At 36.8% G+C, this 19,939-nt stretch overlaps 1 protein-coding gene across 1 annotated transcript; it reads right to left on the bottom strand.

The window, feature by feature from the left end:
* Positions 1-2,101: 2,101 nt before the first annotated feature.
* Positions 2,102-5,484, bottom strand: LOC133289452 (pentatricopeptide repeat-containing protein At1g02060, chloroplastic). Its single transcript, XM_061487385.1, has 3 exons — positions 5,349-5,484; positions 3,145-5,268; positions 2,102-2,607 (listed from the first exon to the last, which is right to left on the bottom strand). The coding sequence occupies exons 1-3, from the start codon at positions 5,441-5,443 to the stop codon at positions 2,586-2,588; spliced, it is 2,241 nt and encodes a 746-aa protein (XP_061343369.1). The 5' UTR covers positions 5,444-5,484; the 3' UTR covers positions 2,102-2,585.
* Between the last annotated feature and the right edge of the window lie 14,455 nt (positions 5,485-19,939).

Raw genomic sequence — 19,939 nt, 5'->3', positions numbered from 1 at the left:
AGGTCATGGAATTGATGGGGAAGATGATAAAGACCATAGATGCAGGGGAAGAGAAGCAAGAGTCTCTAGCCGTGGAAGCCAAGAAGTAGCATGCGCATGGTAGTGATGGTGATGATGATGCAGAAAAGAAAAAAATTATAAAAATGCAGAAGAACAACCAGAGAAAAAGGAGGAAAAAAAAAGGAACAAGAAAAAATTAAAGAAGAAAAGAAAGCACGATCTGAAGAAGCACACAAAGAAGAACAAAAAACAAAGGAGGAAGATTGCGACTCGAATCCAAATAGAAAGACGAAAGAAATGCAAAAAACAAAATCAATGACCAAACTAGAGATGGAGGAAATCAAGAAAAAAGAAGAACGAAATGAAATGAAATAGACAAAGAAGAAGAGGAAGCAGACAAAGATGTTGATGCAATAGGAGAAGATAGTAAAGACGGAGAAAAAGAAAAAAAAAAGTTGAAGAAGATCGAAACAGATCGAGATTTGGGGAAAGCCGAAACAGATCGAAACAAATTGAAACAAAGAAAGCTGAAACAGAAATAATAGAAGAAATAGAATGAGAGAGAAGAGGAGAGAAAGAAGATGGAGAATGGACGAGGTTGCATCTCCATGGCCAAATCGATCTGGGTTATGTCGCCATGAATCAAATGATGGCTTTAGCGTAGAAAGTGGAAGTTCGTTTACAGGGATTAACGGACCTGAGCGGCATAGTCCACTAAGGCAGCAGGTTGAAGAAAGCGAAAAGGGGCGCAATCGGGTCAGAGCTCTAGTAAGGCGTGTAGGGTATGAGTCAATCCAAGGAGTTAGTCATTAGAGCTGTCCAACACCTACGTATAAGGCCAACAATTAGTTAAAGGTGAAGGCCAACTGTAATAACGTTGAAGGTAGAAGAGGGCTTTTTAATATAGGCCCACGAAATGGAACCCAATTTGTTTTTAATATAAGGCTAGCAATCAGTTACTCGTTTTTGCATGTATCCGTTTAGTCTAGAAGTGTTATTATTTTGGGTATAGTGAATCGGGAATATACGGTAGGTGAAGGTCATGAAATGAAAATGCTGAAGTTGCCAATTGGGTCAAGATGCTTCAAACAATGGGACCCGTGGAAGTTTTCTCGCATTACCTGTCCTCTGCCTTCACCTTGAGGACAATGTGAGTTTTGAAGGGGGAGTATTGATGGGCCTAAAAGTGAGTGGGTCAATTAGTTAGTTATTCTAGAATATTCTATGAGTAGGATAAAAGGAAGCGAGGTGTGGAGAGTGAAGGTAGGAATTGAGTATTGATTTAGTGGGGAATTTAGAGATCTCTAGGGAACTCTTGGAGCCTAGGTATATTGGCTTTGAGGGGGAGTTGAGGTCTTTGGGATTTATTTTCTGCCATTAGTGCTTGTAAGAAGCTTGTCTCCATTTATATTTTCTTCAATTAAAGATTAATAAAATTAGATTTCATCACCCTTCAATCACAAAGAAGCAACCTTACCACTGCTCCTAGGCATGTCTTCAAAATGCAAAGAAGACTATTTTACCAAATTTCTCAAACAATGACTTAACTAATTAGATAATTTACTAATTTATATAGGTTGGGACATAAGAGGACTGGCATATAATAACTATAGAAGACACAACGTTAACCAATCAACAGTTCGTTTGACTGTGGGGGAAAAAGGTCATTTACTTGCTTCTTTTACCAAACTATATATATATATATATATATATATATATATATATATATATGGGTAAAGGAAGAAAACTTCTTTTCATCTGAACACTCTTATAATCATGAGCAACACAAAACTTGATCACCACAGTAAACATGAACAGGTTTATTAAGCAAAAATAAGATGCTCACTCTAACAGGGTTACTAATATTTCTTATGAGCTTGGAGCACTGAGAATGTTCGATGAGCTGCTGCCTGCTGCTACAGCAGCACCACATCTGATATAAAGTCTTATTTATATCATATAAATGAAATATGCATTACCTTATCAAGATGTCAAATTACAAATCTGATTTTTCACCTTGAACAACACATGGAGAAGACAAGAAGCTAAAACTTTGATATCCACAGAAATGGAAATTGGAAACTATGTTTAATTACACCTACCAGATTACAGCACAGAAAAGTATTGGGAAAGATTAGCAGCTCTGCATCAGAAACCGAGGTATCTGATTGTGTCTGCAGATATTTAAACCAAGCTTATTTCCAACTATCTGTCTTGAACTTATGCAAAGGTGGCCTCTGTTATCAAGATGCTAGATCTTAGAAATCCCTGGTTCTTAAGGACTAAAATATCCTGACTATTCAAAAATTTGATCTAGAATTGATTTGTTTCACATGAGGCATATTGGCAAAAAATTCCTTCATGGTGGGTATCACTGCTTCTTCCTCGTGAATGCAGAATTTTTTCCTTTGATGAGCGCTGATAATGTTTGTAATGTAACTCTCGTATGCTCCAACATCAAGACTATCTTGGAGGAAACCTTAGATAGTGGAAAGTTGATTACATTGGATGCCAGTTTTCAATGAAATACAAGCTCAATGCAAACAATTATTGGACTAGCATTATAGTTCCCCTTCAGATCCTCTTTACTCACCCGTTTTTAAAATCCTTCACCACAGAAAAAAAAACAAAACAAAACAAAACAAAAACAAACAAGAAACATAAAGGTATTAGTTCTATTTCTGGAATCAATTAAATTTACGTATTAGTAACAAACAAGCATAAAAATAAAGGTCAAACTTATATACACAGTAAAATTTACAAATGTTTGAGGAACTGTTCCAAATTTATTACCAATTTTTAAATAATTTGATGTTAGTCTCAGGAAGCAGTAGATTTTAAAAAATAACCCAAATTGAGTCACCCATTTAGACGAAGAGCTCATCTACTCCTGAACAAGAGCTTCCCCAATCGACAATGACTCAGATCCTGTTTTCAGCCGATAATGGGTCCCTGCCCTCTTTTCATGCCATGCTAGTTTTCTTAACTGTTTAATGTATCTAATCGCTTTAGTTTACGCATCAAACTAAAAGATTCTATTTAATGAAATAAAGATAAACTACCACCAGTAGAAACTGTTTAATGTATCTAATCATAACGGAAAAGATGAAAATAGAAGACTGAAAAGTGGTGAACATGACTCACACTTTATGAGGCCTGGACTTCTTAGAGCTGTAATTTAGCACAGATCTGCCAATGTTATCTAGTGTTGGCATTCTCTTTGATATAAATGTAGCTTCCTCTATTCTTCCCCCTGCCTCTAAGGCGGTTATAAGATCATTTAGGCATATCAATTCTTGATGTAAACCTTTCTCCACCAGTTCATAGCATAAACTAAATGCTTCTGAAACCTTGTTAATCTTACAAAGGCCCAGAATAACTGCATCACACAAATCAATATCAACTTTTTGATGATTTTCCAAACTAAATAGCAACATTTTGCATGCTTCTGATAGTTTTCCTCTCGTGCAAAGAAATTGAACCACATTTTCTATTTTAACACAATATCCATTCTTATAAAGAAGCTCAATAATCTCAAATGCTCTATCTTGAAGTCCTCGGCCAAAAAGTAGCTGTAAACTCTCGGTTGACAGGTTTATATTTTGTCTGATATTTTTCTCCAGCATCATGACAATAACACAGGCAGACTCATGAACACAACCTTTTTCCAGAAGTCTCGCTAGTAAAGAATGCCAGGTAGATGTTTTGGGGAGATAAGAGCTCTTTAGCATTTTCTCTAGTGTCTCCTTTGCAAGAAGAGGCTTATCCTTCCGAAGAAAACCATCAATCAAATAATCATATATCTCAACATCAGGAAGATAATCTCTTCTTAGCATCAATATCAAAAGCTCATATCCATTTTCATATGCGCCTTCTTTACAATGCCCCATAATCATTGTCTTGTATGATAAGGGATCTTGTGTGCCCCTTTTCATTAGATGTCTAAATACCCTCTCACCCTTCTTAGTTTTCCCATGTTCGCACAAATACTGAAAAATTGGACTATAAGAGGCAGCAAGCGGCTTACAGCCAAAATTGCTTAACAAGATTTCCTTCTCAAATAACTCATCGAAAAGCATCTCTGCCTTATCATAGTCCCCTCTCTTACACAAACTCCTTATCAGAACACTGTATGAAGCTGAATCTGCTGAGACCTGAAATTTTTTCATATTTTCAAACACCTTCAGTGCTTCATCCAGGTTTCCTGCACAACAATGTGAATGAATTAATGTATTGAAGGTACATGTATCTGGAATAAATCGCCCATCGCCTATCATTTGTTCCAAAATATCTTTTGTCTTGTCCAACTTGTGTGCCTCACATAGTCCTTTTATTAGAGTATTATAGGTAATTACATTTGGCTTAAGGCCCCTACAAGTCATCTCTTCAAGAATAACCAAGGCCTCATCTACTTCATGTTTCATACAATACCCTCGAACTAAAGTAGTATAAGTAACAATATTAGGATTCAAATCCTTGCATTTCTTGCTCATACCATTCACTAAATTATGTGCAGTTCTTACCTTCCCTGCTCTACACAAACCATCAACTAGTGTATTATATGTAACAACATCCGGATTGCAATTGAAGCTCGTCATTTCTTTAAAGAACTGAAACCCTATATCAACCATTGAATTCTTACAAAACCCTCTGATCAAAATATTATATGTATATGTGTCTGGAGTAACACCATATGTGCTGAGCATTTCATCATACACACCTTTCACCATATTGGTCCTACCCCTTCTAAGCAATATAGACAAAATACTGTTGAATGTAACCACAGATGGTGAAACACCAATAGACTTCATAGTCTGAAAAAGCTTCATAGACTCTCTGAACAGCCCAGCTTCACCATAGCTCCTAATTAAGCTATTGAAGAACCTGTCATCAAGCTTGACTGCACCATTGGACCTTTTCTCAATGGAAAAGAGGAAATTCCTAGCTACATTGAGATTTCTCTCACGACCCAGAATTTCTAACATGATGAAGTAGGATTGGGCATTGTGAGGGAAACCCATTTCCTGTGCCCACTTGAAGAAATGAAAGGCCTTGGATGGGTCCTTGATACGGCGAAGAGTTTGAAGCACAGTGGTTTTAGAGAGGGTGGTGGCGAATGAAGAGAGCAACCCATTTGACCAAGGTTTGAAATTGATGAGATTAGCCATTGTTTTAGCTGTTTTACTTGTATTTCTTGATCTGGGTTTTTCATTTTGGGGGAGTTCTTCAACCCCTTTATGGTTTTCTATGTGATCAGAACAAAAGCACCTGAAATTCCAAAACTGGTTATGAGAAGAAGAAAAAAATGGGACATAAAAAAAGAAAAGAAAAGATTTAGAGAGGTGCACCTATGAAAAGCAGAAGGAAGGTGAGAGTTAAAGTTGAAGATGGGAATAAAACACCGATTCGCAGAAACGTGTGATGAGAGACTCCAAGAAACCATGTTGAAGCAGTGACCTCACTTCGTCGAGTGCCTACAGTAGCTTTTGAACCAAACGCCTTTCATATCCTCTTTTGCCCACGATAAACACCAAAAACGATATTATTAAACTCCAATCAGGCATCCGTCGGCTTTTTTACGAGTATAACTCTTAATTAATAATTAATTATTAAATTGAGTTCGTTATAAATTATTTTAAAAATTTAGGAGTAAACACTCTTTTTTGTCCCTGGCAATATCTACGAAGTCCTTTTCAGTCTCTGGCAATAAAAAAAGGACCAAATTGGTCCCTGAAAGTACAAGAAAAGGGCCACTCTACATATTTGGGAGTTGACAAAAGGACTAACATGACCCTTTTTTTCTAATTTCAGGGACCAATTTGGTCCTTTTTTATCGCCAGGGACTAAAAAGGACTTCGTAGATATTGATAGGGACTAAAAAGGGTGTTTACTCCTCCAAAAAATATAACACCAAGAGTAAATACAATTTTTAATCTTCAGCAAATTTTATGATACTCGCTTTAGTCCCTAGTAAATAAAAAAGCTAGTCATGGTCCTTAAAAAATTTAAAATGGACCCATTTTAGTCCTTTTGAGGACTAATATAAGTCTTTTTTAAATTTGTGAGGGACCACGATTTCAACTAAATGAATCCATTTTGAATTTGTCAGGGACCACGAATAGCCTTTTTATTTGCTAAGAACTAAAGCGGGCATCGAGAAATTTGGTGAGGACCAAAAATGATATTTACTCTAACACCAATTTGCTCATGATACCCTCCCTACCCGGGTTTTTTTTGAAATTTTTTACCTACCCGGGTAGGGAGGGGGATACCCGAGTATATTTCTTGAATCTGGGAAAATGCTTGAATTATTTACCCGAGTAGGGAGACGGGTACTCGGGTAAATGTCAGCCAGAAACCCCAATATCAATGGGTTTCGGCCATTGTTGCCAGGTATAGATTTTTTTTCCCCAAATCTCTCTCCCTTGACATCTCTATTCCGAAACATCACATATATATTTCATCTCATCATCTCAAAAAGCTTAATCTTGGTAGGACATTGGCATTACACCTCCACATTCCCATTTTGTGCTCAAAAATCCGAACAAGATCCAAACTCAAAACCTAGATCTAATTTTCGTATGAAAGATGAGTTCAAGTCCAAACATGATTCCTATAGTTATTTACTACAATGGGAGGCAGCTCTACCCGAGTACCCCTTTGTGAGTTTTCCAAATGGAGGTTGCTGGGTTATATAAAAATCCTACCCGCGACATTTACCCGGGTACCCCCTCCTACCCGGGTAAATAATTCAAGCATTTTCTCAGATTCAAAAAATATACCCGGGTATTCCCCTCCCTACCCGGGTAGGTAAAAAATTTCAAAAAATACTCGGGTAGGCTTGGTGTTCAACGGTCAAACAGGGGCAGATTGGTGTTTTGTTTTTTGGGGAGGTTAAATTTTCGAAATAGTTTAAAATGAAGGTCAATTTGGTAATTAATTATTAATTAAGGGTTATAGTGGTCAAAAAGCCAACATCCGTCCGATCGAGATACCTAGTGAATGAATTATTAGTTCAACTATTATATTGTATTTATGCCTATCTTTTCTGTGTTTACTTTATATTTATTTTTAATATTGTTAGATAAAATAAAATCTTAAAAAAAAGTAAAGATTAATTAAAATTCTGATATTATGATATTGAAAATAAGTAGATAATATTTTCTAGTGTCCATAGTTGTAGTTAAGGGATCTGCATAGTTGAATTCGGTTCGGTTTTTTTGCCAAACCAAATTGAATTGGAAAAATAATTCAGTTCTTAGAATTGAATTGGTTTATTGGTTCAATTCAGTTTTAAACTTGTTCATAACCAGTTCGGTTCACTCTAGAACTGATTTTGAATTGATTTTTAAAATCAATTTTGAATCTAAATATAAATTACAAAAAGGTTGAAGGAAAAAAAATAAAAATAAAAATATATATATAAATAAGGGGAATTGTTTTTCTCTTACGGTAGAAAGCATTGTCTCGTATAGAGACATAATTTAGTTGGCCCCACAACTAAAAAAAACTTCATTTTTAGCCATTGTGATTCTCGGTTCATGATTTTTTCAACCATTTAAGTTCTTAAATTGGTTTTGAAAACCAGTTTGGTTCATAAATCAATTCAGTTTATGAACTAATTTTTTAAAAATAATTAAGTTCAATTTAAAAACTAATTTTTTCTAAGTGTAGTTCAATTAGTTCAATTCAGTTTTTTTGTTCTTTTGCACAGCCCTAGCTGTAATACCTCTCCCTTGTGGCTCACCAAAAAGTTGTTTACTATATAAAACATTCAAGCATTCTTGATAACTTTATTTTCCATTTAACATGAATCACATAAACTTTATAAATATAGGAATAAATATTTATCCTTTTAAATAATATAATTTTGCTTCAGTTTAGTTGAAACGTTGTCATTTTGGTACATAATTGATAATTTTTTATATTCTCTCTCCTCCATAATATTCAGAAGAGAGAGAAAGTGGATGAGAGAAAATATAAAAAAATATCAATTATGCATCAAAACGACGTCGTTTCAACTAAAATGATACGAAGTTATATCCTTTAAAAGAACAAACATTTTTCCCATAAATATAAATGTGTACAACTTTATTATTTTTAACCAATAGAAACTGCCGGTGTTTCTTAAGGCATGTTTGATTGTATAGGATAAGGTATGATAGTATAAGACATTATTGAATTTTAATATTATCCAGTGTTTGACATGGTAATGTATAAGATAATACCATCCATTGTTTGGTAATGCACTGTTTAATACTAAATAGGATAATAAATATTTTTGATAAAAAATATTTGTTAATAAAGAATTTAGATTCCAAAGTTGTAACACTTCTCCCATGTGGCCTTTGTGGCTTGATGCTCACCGGCAAGTGTACCGATCGCACAAGTAATACAGTGATAAGAAAAGTATTGTCTCCACAGGGATTGTGATCAAATATCAAATAATCATTCCTTTTAAGACGGAAAGAATTCAAATAGATGTGAAAAATATCGTGGATTTGAGTAACAATAAGAACTAAGATAAAAACGTATTTTTAGATTTTTGTTATGAAAAATAAAACAAAGATTGATTTTATAAAATATAAGAAGGTATTGTAGCTAGAGTGCACTCACCATATGATCTCACATTTTACTCTGGATTGATTTAAAATAGTCATTTAAATAAATACTCAGATAATTTATCATCTAAAAATATTAAATAGCTAACCCTCAATTCCTTGCAAGGTTAACCCTTTAACCCCAATTGAAACCCCAATTCCTTGCGATGTTTCTCATGAAATTAAGCAATAAGCACGATAAATTAAACATCTGCAATAATTTATACGTCTATTCCTAGCACGCATACAAATTGTTATCCTACCCCATTTCAAGATCAAAAATCCCAATATTCATATTTAGGGTTCTTACCCTCAAATTATCATCAACTATTAGATTGATCAATTCTAACAAAGAAGATAGAAATTACGCACAGAGTAGAGATAAATATAAATATATAAAAGAGTAATTATAAATCAATCTGTTGTAACAAGGGTTCACATAAGGTTTGTGACCCTAACTACAATAAAGAGTACTAGCCAACCATGATCATGGTTGACATAAAATTATAAAAGATAAAGATGAAAGAATGTAATTACAAAAAGAAGACTAAGAACAATTCTCTGTTCCTCTCCTCCTTCTGGAATCCTTGTTTTTCTCCGTCATCGAAAAGTGTCTTGAATAAACCCTCACAACGTTCTTTTTATAATCCTAGTTCGCTTCTTCCAAAATTGCCCTTTCAGAACACGGTGATTTTTCTCGCAAACTGGCGCGGGATCGCACCACTATGGCGCGGAATCGCGCCACTTCTCTGGAACGTAGGCCTATGTAACACCTCACAAATTGTTATCCTACTCCTTTTCTCGCAAACTCAGGACATCTGATCAAGGGTAATTAAAGGACAATGGTTAATGTTAAAAATTAGAGTTTCTAAATAGGTTATGAATTTACGGACATTTAGCGGATTAAGCGGGAAATTCGAATTAGTTTGAAATCGCGTGAGGTGACGGTGGGACCCACCCCACTTAAGTCACTTAAACACACATGCTCCATCACTATTCATCATCACTCACTTCTCTCTTTCTCTCTCCAAGGGCCGCGGGTTTCACCATTGAAAGGGGGGGGGGGGAAGTTGCCATCTTCAAACTTCATCATCCAACCACCAAAGTCCAAAAAGTTTGTCACCAATCTTCGAGTAAACGACGATCCGGACTCAACCATACCATCCATTAGCCTTGAAACCCTCCCATTTGTGAGAAAGAAGAAAAAATCAGCCATGAATTTGAGGAGTTTTTTTGGGGAATTTGGGGTTGTTTGCTCAAGTCATTGCTTGGGGATCAATTGGAGGAGTCTTGTGACTTAATTGTGGGTAAATTTCAACACCTTTCATGGAAACCTAGGGCTTGTATGCTTGATTCATGGAGTTAGAGAGCTCAAATTGAGATTGTGTATTAGATAACTATGTCTTAGAATGATGTGTGGGAGTCATAAATGCAGTAAAATTTATTGGTGAAAAATTATGATAACTTAGGAAATTTTAATGAGAGGTCCATGACTTTGTGATTTTCAATTGTTTTAGGATTTTGAAATTGAATTGTGGTATGATTATATGAGTTAATAATAGGATTGTATGAGGTGTGAAATAGTTGAATTGAATGGAAAAACCCTTGATGTGTGACAATAGGCATTTCGACCAAGAGAAGGAAAATTGGGAATTTAGGCTTGTGAAATTGTTGGTTGATGTGTTGTGTGATTAAATGGTGATTAGATGGGTTGTGCGATGGTTGGAAAATCAATGAAAATATTGGATAGTGTGAAATTGTATAATTGAACCTAGAGCCAATTAATTAGCAAAATGGTGTTTGAAGGATGTAGGATGCAAATTGGCACCTAAAATGATATTGGGGTAGCCTTTGGATGCCTAAGAAAAATAAAAAGAAAATTTAGAAAAATACTTGGTATTTTAACACCTATATGGCCGAACCTCACTAGTGGGGGGAGGAGAATTTGACGTTTTTGGATTTTGATAGATTTGTCGCGTGTTGATGATCTGTACATGGTCATTGTAGGTTGTCGTACGTGGATTTGAACCCCGAACCATGAGCTCGGTGGGTTGCCCTTTGTCCCGGACCAAGTGGGATTGTGGTGAGTATCTTGGAACCATGCTTGTTGAATTAATAACTTGCATGTGTGGTGTGAACGGTAATTGATTGAGAATGTCCTGTGTGTAGGCATTCTGGTTGTGTACCTTGCTCGGAAAAGATATTGCAATGAAGCTATAGGAGAGGATTATACAGGTAACCTCTTGGTACTGGGGCTTGATCCCCTTGTGTGTTCCACCATGCCCGTTGAGGGTAATGGTAGGAAGTGTATGTAAATAATATAGGATAACATGTTCATGCATATTGTATGTGTGTTGGTACATATGTGTACCGTGTCTCTGGCCAGTAGACGGTTTGCCTTCGGGCGTTACGGACTTCCACTAAATAGGTCTCCGAGAGGGAGTTCCAGTAGACCTGGGGTCGTGGTGTGTGATCCGGATAGGAGCACACTAGGAAGTCTCGGGTGGTTATGGATGGAGGGTGCCTTGGTTTGATGTTCTGGGAACACGCTTTGATTGAGACCCGTAGGCTTATATGCCGAGCCAATAGGCTAGACGTTGCGTGGTTTTGGCATCGACCATTCCGGCTTCGTCGTATTTTGTATCCCTATGCTCCCCTATTTCACTAAATCCCTTGTTTTATCCCGTTTTACAGATGTTATGTTATGTTATTTATATGCATCGAAGTGAGCCATTGAGCGGAGTATTCTCCAGAACCTCTGGGTTACTGAGATATATTCGTATATCTCACCTATCTCACCCCGCTTTGGGGGCTTTATTTCAGGAGGTAGCAGCAGAGTTAGAGCAGCGGGTAAGAGCTCGTAGGATGACTGAGATATAAGATTATTTATTTTGCATTTTGGTGGCCACTGGGTAAATTGACATAAACTGTGATGGGTTGTAAGAGTCCCAAGGTATTGCTGGTCCATGTGTGTGCCACCCAATGATTATTAGGTACAATTTGAGGTCATAGAACACTTTTGCAAATTTGGGGATTTTTGGAAAAACAAAGGAAACTCTGGCGAATTTTCTAGAAATTGGCAGAATTCGTGCAAACTTTGGGAGAGCATATCTCTCTCCACAGAGGTCCAATAGGGACATGTCATACGCCGTTTTGAAGCTTAGGATGTTCTCTACATTATGGTAAAATTTGGGATTTTCTAGATTGGGCGTCGGCCTGGAGAAGGCCGTGAACACAGATTGCTCTGTTGGTCCCTGCACAGGGGGTTGATCTGGACCGAGTTTGGGAAAATTATTCCTGCTTCATTTCTTGGTCAAATTAGGTGTATGATTTATCAAATTGAAGCTTGAGGTTTCTAGTTTGTTGTATAAAAATTTGAGAGCCATTGGTCGAGTGGATTTTCTAGAATAATTGATTGAGTGAAGGATGTGTGGAGCTGTTTTGGGGTTGGCTGGAAAATTTGCTTGTCCAATTTCAAACGGCGATATCCGGAGCAAACAATAACTTTATGACACGAACTAGAGCTTTAAATAATGTTATATGTCGTTTGAGTTTCAGTTTCTATAGAGCTTTATGACACGAACCTGAGGGTGTTTGGTTGAGTCACAGATCCTCAAAAATCTGTCAATAAATAGGTGAGGATCTTTACTCTCCTCTCCTCAAAACAGAGCTCTCTCCACCAATTGAATATGAGAGGACTTGAGCTCCCAATTGTTGGCAACATTTGGCTGAACAATTCTCGCATTGGGCCTGTTGAATAATGGAGTCAGAATGGTATCCATGAGCGGATTGTCCGCTTCATCGTTTGCTGCCATCTTGTGTGCTTCTTCAGACAAAATTCCTAACTCGTTGAATGCAAGCTTCTTCCGAGCAAGTTTTTTGTTCCTCTTTTCTGTTTTTGTAATTTCCAAATCAAGTGAAAATTCTGGCTCTTTACCTCGCATACAACTCAGAAAAGAGATTAGTAGCACTGTTCAAGAATCACAGAGAAATCAAAAATAAAACAAAATAAAAATCCAATCTTAAAAATCAAAATTAATTGATATAAGAAACGCCAATCCCCGGCAACGGCGCCAAAAACTTGATGCTTCCCGGCAAGTATACCGATTGCACAAGTAATATAATGAAAAGAAAAGTTCGTCTCCACAGGGATTGTGATCGTATATCAATTAATAGTCCTTTCAAGAATGGAGGAATTCAAAAGGGTTTGTTTGTGACATATAATGTCGATTTGAGTAAAATGAGAACTGAAAATAAAGACTTGTTTTTATATTTTGGTTATGAGAAAACAATAAAAATGAGAATTGATTTGTGAAATATGAGAAAAGCATTGTACCTAGGATACACTCACCAAATGATTACCGCTTCTTACCCTGGATTGATTTACAATATTCATTTATAAAATTACTCGGATAAATTATTATCTAATAAAATATTAATAGTTAACCCTCAATTCCTTGCAAGGTTATCCCTTTAAACCCAATTGGAACCTCAATTCCTTGCAAGGTTATCCCTTTAAACCCAATTGGAACCTCAATTCCTTGCAATGTTCCTCATGGTATTAAAGCAATGAACTCAATAATTTAGGCATTCACAATTCAATACACATCTATTCCTAGCATGCATATGAACTGTTATCTTACCCCCTTTCTAGATGAAAACCCCAATATTCCTATCTAGGGTTCTAACCCTCAGACTATTATCAACTATTAGAGTGATCAATTCTAATAAAGAAAATAGAAAATACGAACAGGGTAGAGATAAAGATAATTATATAAATGAAGAATCATAAATCAATCCGTTGTAACAAGGGTTCACATAGGGCTCGTGACCCTAACTACAATAAAAAGTAAACTAGCCAACCATAATCATGGCTAAAAATCCAATATTCATAAACCTGGTAAATTAAAAGTAGAGAAAGAAGAAGAAGAAGTCGATCTCTGGAAACCTCTCTGAGCACCACCGTCGTCTCTCTTCAATAGAATAGGTCTGAACCCTAATTTTGTAAAAGGCATCCTATTTATACGCCTCTTTTTCTTCTTCCAAAAATACCCCCATACAACACGGTGTAATTTTTCCCGCAACCCGGCGCCAGTTGGCGCCGGTTTGGCGCAAGCTAGCACCATGCTTCTGTTTATTTTGCAAAAGTCGGAACCAGTTTCTCGTAAAGTGGCGCCAGTTGGCGCCACCTAGCTTCTATATTGGCGCCACCTTGCTCCAAAATTGGCGCCACCTTGCTTCACTTTGGCGCCACTTGTAGAGTACCGCTGTGAAGTTCGTAAACTGGCGCGGGTTTGCGCCAGTGTGGTGCCGGTCCGCGCCATGTTGCTGGAAATTGTACTGTGATACACCCGTGTGGAGTCGCGTCAACATGATTTTTATAATTTTCAATTCTTTTTCCTGTAAAAACACAACGAATAGGTGAGAAATATCATAAAATAGAAGAATCAATATAATAAGCAAATATGTATTTTTAAATTGCTCTTTTATGACTCAATTCTTATCAATTTTAACACAGAAAACTACACCTACTAGAGGCACATCAAATCATTCGTAGATTTAAACGTTGCTGTCCCCAGCAATGTACAAGACTCAATTCAGGAAATATTCAATTATTCCAACATAACATCACACAGTCAATCAATAGATCACTATGCTAAGCATGACTGAATCAATGCAAAGAACTCCTAACAATGCCTTCTATTCTCATGAAAATATCAGAATCTAGCTTGAACACCCTTCACCAAAATAAACATATAATGCTCAGCACTCAAGTGTTTGGGGGAGTAACAATCACTCAATCCATCATAGCAATAACACTACCATAAGCTTGATCATATTCTCAAGTTCCTAAAGATAAGGAACATTAACACATGCACAATTGATCAAAAGGACTTCTCATGGATATAATTTGGCCAGGCTTAAAGGTAGGAGTTTATGGGAAGTAGCTAAAATTGTGAGTTGAGATTGGAATACTGATATATTCTTGAAAACAATCAAATCTCAAACAAATTTCAGCTCCAACATTCTTTAAGATCAGGGGTCCATCCCTTTTATTTTCCACCTTCTTTTTTTTTCTTTTTTTTTTTTTACATTTCTATAAACCCTTTCAAAAAATTTCAAAGAAATATTTTATATTTCTTCTTTTCTTTTTGACATATAACTTAGCTTCAATGAAACTTACCCCAATCGATTTTTCTTTTCTTTTCAAGTACTTCAATCTCAACAAAGGTAAGACAATATGAATATGGCTAAGCAATCAGCAGGAGTTATGAACAAAAAGGCTCAGGCTCAAAGGGGTTAACAATAGAGAATTCATACAGGTGGGCTATCTGGCCATGGCTAACAGAATAAAATTGCCTTAATCATTTCAATCAATGCATGCATCTCAGAGAAACAGAGCAAGTTCTAGAATGCTATCACAATGAGGTATATCAAAATAAAATAAGTGTTTAAGCACAAAACCTTACCAGCTATGATGTCAAGCTAGACTTCCAAAAGAAACATCAGGCATCATTAATCATTCAAGCACAAAATTCAGACAAACGAGCAATCATGAAATCTACTTATGCCCATACAATATCATGCCAGAAGTTCATACAAAACATGTTTTCTATGATGAATCAGTCAAGTTAACTAGGGGAAGCATATCTAAACCTGGGACTTGCTCAGAAAACCTTTTCCAAATTTATATATATATATATATATATATATATATATATATATATATATATATATATAGCACACAAAATAACTACAAAAATAACTAAGAAAATTAAAAGAGTTAGAATATCTCCCCTGATAGAAGAATTGCAGTTCTAAGATGCAAGCCTACCATTCCCAGATTTAGAGAATTATTGTCCTCAGCAATAATTAAACCACAAGAAGGAAGAAAAACCTGCACAATGGAAAAAATAGTGGCATATAGGATGAACTATAATGCACACATTAAAACATCAGAGAGAAATATACCAACACAAAGTAACTAAAAATACGAAATAGAAAAACAAACTAATATACAAAATCTCCGTCAGCAAAGAGATATCAATCATCCATGTCATCCCCCTCAGCAGCATGGGATGACTCAACAAATGGAAAATCTGGTGGTACTGGATGCCTTGGCGTATGATACCACCATTCCCAGATTTGGTCCAAACCATGAAGCCATGCTAAAAACTCTTTGAAGCATTAATTTTTCTAAGAGATAGAGTCTCGGTGCCTCTTGTCAAAGACTCTTCTTTTTTAGGCCTTCATTTGTCGGTAATCCGCACACGTCGTCCAACCAGTATCAAAAAGTTTGACCACCTCCTTTTTCAATACCTTCTTCAGTATAGGATGACGCCTCCCTTGGGGTTTCCTCCCAGGTTTGTCATCATCTTCATTGAGAATTTTGTGGGTACGGGAAGAAAGATCTTTATCTTCCAAACCAGTCTCTTGTTCCTTCAGTGCTTCAATTACCGCCTCCTTATTACCCAAGAAGATATCTTTTAGAGTTTGAGGAAGCTCTTTCAATTTCACTTTTGAGGTACCATCTTCTTTGTACTCATCTATTTTTTCAAGAACCTCAACCGCTACATGTTTTTCTTCCTTTAAGACTTCAAGACTAAAACAATCGTCTTTGTGAGAAAACTATTTTATAGAATCAAAGACGTTGACAGTAACGGTCTCATCATTCATTCTTAGCTCGAGCTTCCCATTTTCAACATTAATCATTACACGAGATGTAGCTAAGAAAGGTCTACCCAGCAAAAGAGGCATCTAAGTTCCCCCTTCCATGTCCAACACCACAAAATCAACAGGGAAGATGAACTTGTCCACTTTAACAAGAACATCTTCAATAATACCACTAGGCTTCCTTAAAGACTTATCAGCAAGTTGAAGAGATGCCAAAGTAGGCTTCAACTCGGTGATCACCAAGGATTTACAAACAGAAAAGGGCATCAAATCAATGCTAGCCCCAAGATCGCATAATGCTCTGCCAATTTTAGTGTTCCCAATTTCAATAGGAATATTGAAACTCCCAGGATCACGAAGCTTAGGAGGAAATTTCCTTGTAATGATGGCACTACACTCCTTAGTAAGTGCTACAGTTTGGCACTCTTGCAACTTGTGCTTCCTTAACAATAAATCCTTCATGAACTTGGCATAATTTGGCATGCTAGCCAAGGCTTCAGCAAAAGGGATATTTATATGCAACTTCTTGAAGATATCAAGAAATCTGCCATACTATTGCTTCTGAGCATCCTTCTTGAATCTTTCAGGATAAGGTGCCATGGCTCTCACATATTCAGGACTCAGCTCAAATTTCTTCTTTTCAACTGGCTTCTCCACTTTAGCAGGATTTTCAATTTCTTTTTCGGGCTCGCCTGCAGTATCTAGCTTCTTTTCAACTTCAGGAGATGGAAGTACTTTACCGCTTCTAATTGTGATGGCCATACAATCTTCCTTCGGATTGGTAACTGTGTTACTAGGGAAGGTACCTGGAGTTCTATCAGCCATTTGTTTTGCCAGTTGGCCAATTTGATTCTCCAAATTTCTGATAGAAGCCTGTGTGTTCTTGGTATTGGCCTTTGTCTCCTCCATGAAAGCACTAGAGTGTTGAGCCATTTGTCCAACTAACCTCTCCAAATTAGAAGGTTCCTTGGGTTGGATTGGTGGAGGCTGCAAGTAGTTGTTTGAATTGAAATCAAGACCCGTGTCTTGAATCTTCCGTTGATAATTACTACCTCCAAGAGCAAAATTCTGACCTCTTTGAACATTTTGTTGCTGAGGTCTCTGATCATACCAAATTCCATTCACTTGCATTTGTTGAGGTGAATCAGAAGGCATCAAAGGACATTCATTAGACTCATGATTGTCCTGGCAATATTCACACACAACGGCAGTAGCTTTAGTCTGAACACCAATAAGCTGCATCTTGTCAAGCCTTGAGGTCAAGTTTGCTATCTGCTGAGAAAATAATTTGTTTTCAGCTAGCATCGCATCATTACCTTCCAGATGAAGGATGCCTCTCCTAGGCTTTGCTGACAACACTTCATTTTCATTGGAAACCATCCTCTCGATCAACTCAAGAGTCTCATTTTCTCTTAGGGATTTGATCGTGCCACCCGCTGCACCATTCAACACCATCCTCACCTCAGGTTTGCAACCATTGAAAAAGATTCTCACCAGATTACCAGCAGTCATGTTATACTGAGGACACCTCCTCATTAGATCTTTGAATCTGTTCCATGCTCCACACATAGTTTCACCCTCTAACTGAGTGAAATTGGTGATATCATTCACCATCTGGTTGTACCTCTCCATCGAGAAGAACTCAGCAAAGAACTTCTGAGACAGATCATCCCATGTAGAAATGCTTGCTGCAGGCTGCTTTTCCAACCAACTAAAAGCCTTTCCCTTAAGAGCAAAAGGGAACAACCTCAACCGGATTGCATCATTCGACACCTGAGGGTGTTTGGTTGAGTAACAGATCCTCAAGAATCTGTCAATAAATCGGTGAGGATCTTCACTCTCCTCTCCTCCAAACTGAGCTCTCTCCACCAATTGAATATGAGAGAACTTGAGCTCCTAATTGTTGGCAACATTTGGCTGAACAATACTCGCATTGGGCCTGTTGAATAATGGAGCCAAAATGGTATCCATGAGCGGATTATCCGCTTCATCGTTTGCTGCCATCTTGTGTGCTTCTTCAGACAGAATTCCTAACTCGTTGAATGCAAGCTTCTTCCGAGCAAGTTTTCTGTTCCTCTTTTCTGTTTTTGTAATTTCCAAATCAAGTGGAAATTCTGGTTCTTCACCTCGCATACAACTCAGAAAATAGATTAGTAGCACTGTTCAAGAGTCACAGAGAAATAAAAAATAAAAAAAAATAAAAATCCAATCTTAAAAATCAAAATTAATTAACATAAGAAACGCCAATCCTCGGCAACGGCGCCAAAAACTTGATGCTTCCCAGCAAGTATACCGATCGCACAAGTAATATAATGAAAAGAAAAGTTCGTCTCCACAGGGATTGTGATCGTATATCAATTAATAGTCCTTTCAAGAATGGAGGAATTCAAAAGGGTTTGTTTGTGACATATAATGTCGATTTGAGTAAAATGAGAACTGAAAATAAAGACTTGTTTTTATATTTTGGTTATGAGAAAACAATAAAAATGAGAATTGATTTGTGAAATATGAGAAAAGTATTGTAGCTAGGATACACTCACCAAATGATTACCATTTCTTACTCTGAATTGATTTACAATTTTCATTTATGAAATTACTCGGATAAATTATTATCTAAAAAAATATTAATAGTTAACCCTCAATTCCTTGCAAGGTTAACCCTTTAAACCCAATTGGAACCCCAATTTCTTGCAATGTTCCTCATGGTATTAAGCAATGAACTCAATAATTTAGGCATATGCAATTCAATACACATCTATTCCTAGCATGCATACGAACCATTATCTTACTCCCTTTCTAGATGAAAACCCCAATATTCCTATCTAGGGTTCTAACCCTCAGACTATTATAAACTATTAGAGTGATCAATTCTAATAAAGAAAATAGAAAATACGAACAGGGTAGAGATAAAGATAATTATATAAACAAAGAATCATAAATCAATTCGTTGTAACAAAGGTTCACATAGGGCTCGTGACCCTAACTACAATAAAAAGTAAACTAGCCAACCATAATCATGGCTAAAAATCCAATATTCATAAACCTGGTAAATTAAAAGTAGAGAAAGAAGAAGAAGAAGTCGATCTCCGGAATCCTCTCTGAACACCATTGTCGTCTCTCTTCAATAGAATAGGTCTGGACCCTAATTCTGTAAAAGGCATCCTATTTATACGCCTCTTTTTCTTCTTCCAAAAATACCCCAAGACAACACGGTGTAATTTTTCCCGCAACCCGGCACCAGTTGGCGCCGGTTTGGCGCAAGTTAGCACCATGTTTCTGTTTATTTTGCAAAAGTCGGAACCGATTTCTCGTAAAGTGGCGCCAGTTGGCGCCACCTAGCTTCAATATTGGCGCCACCTTGCTCCAAAATTGGCGCCACCTTGCTTCACTTTGGCGCCACTTGTAGAGTACCGCTGTGAAGTTCGTAAACTGGCGCGGGTTTGCGCCAGTGTGGTGCCGGTCCGCGCCATGTTGCTGGAAATTGTACTTTGATACACCCGTGTGGAGTCGCGTCAACAGGCTTTTTATAATTTTCAATTCTTTTTCCTGTAAAAACACAACCAATAGGTGAGAAATATCATAAAATAGAAGAATCAATACAATAAGCAAATATGTATTTAAATTGCTCTTTTATGACTCAATTCTTATCAATTTTAACACAGAAA

Source organism: Gastrolobium bilobum, unplaced genomic scaffold, assembly GCF_033153095.1.
Source record: "Gastrolobium bilobum isolate Gb01-03AN ecotype WA unplaced genomic scaffold, APGP_CSIRO_Gbil_v1 utg22523, whole genome shotgun sequence".
Taxonomy (NCBI): Eukaryota; Viridiplantae; Streptophyta; class Magnoliopsida; order Fabales; family Fabaceae; genus Gastrolobium; species Gastrolobium bilobum.
This window is presented reverse-complemented; position numbering and strand designations above follow the sequence as displayed.

Excerpts from the sequence above, each read along its gene's own strand:
- LOC133289452 (XM_061487385.1), bottom strand. The coding sequence starts at position 5,443 with ATGGTTTCTTGGAGTCTCTCATCACACGTTTCTGCGAATCGGTGTTTT. Across the intron at positions 5,269-5,348 it reads CTTCCTTCTGCTTTTCATAG|GTGCTTTTGTTCTGATCACA; the intron begins GTGCACCTCTCT and ends TTGGAATTTCAG. Across the intron at positions 2,608-3,144 it reads AAGTCCAGGCCTCATAAAGT|GATTTTAAAAACGGGTGAGT; the intron begins GTGAGTCATGTT and ends TCTGTGGTGAAG.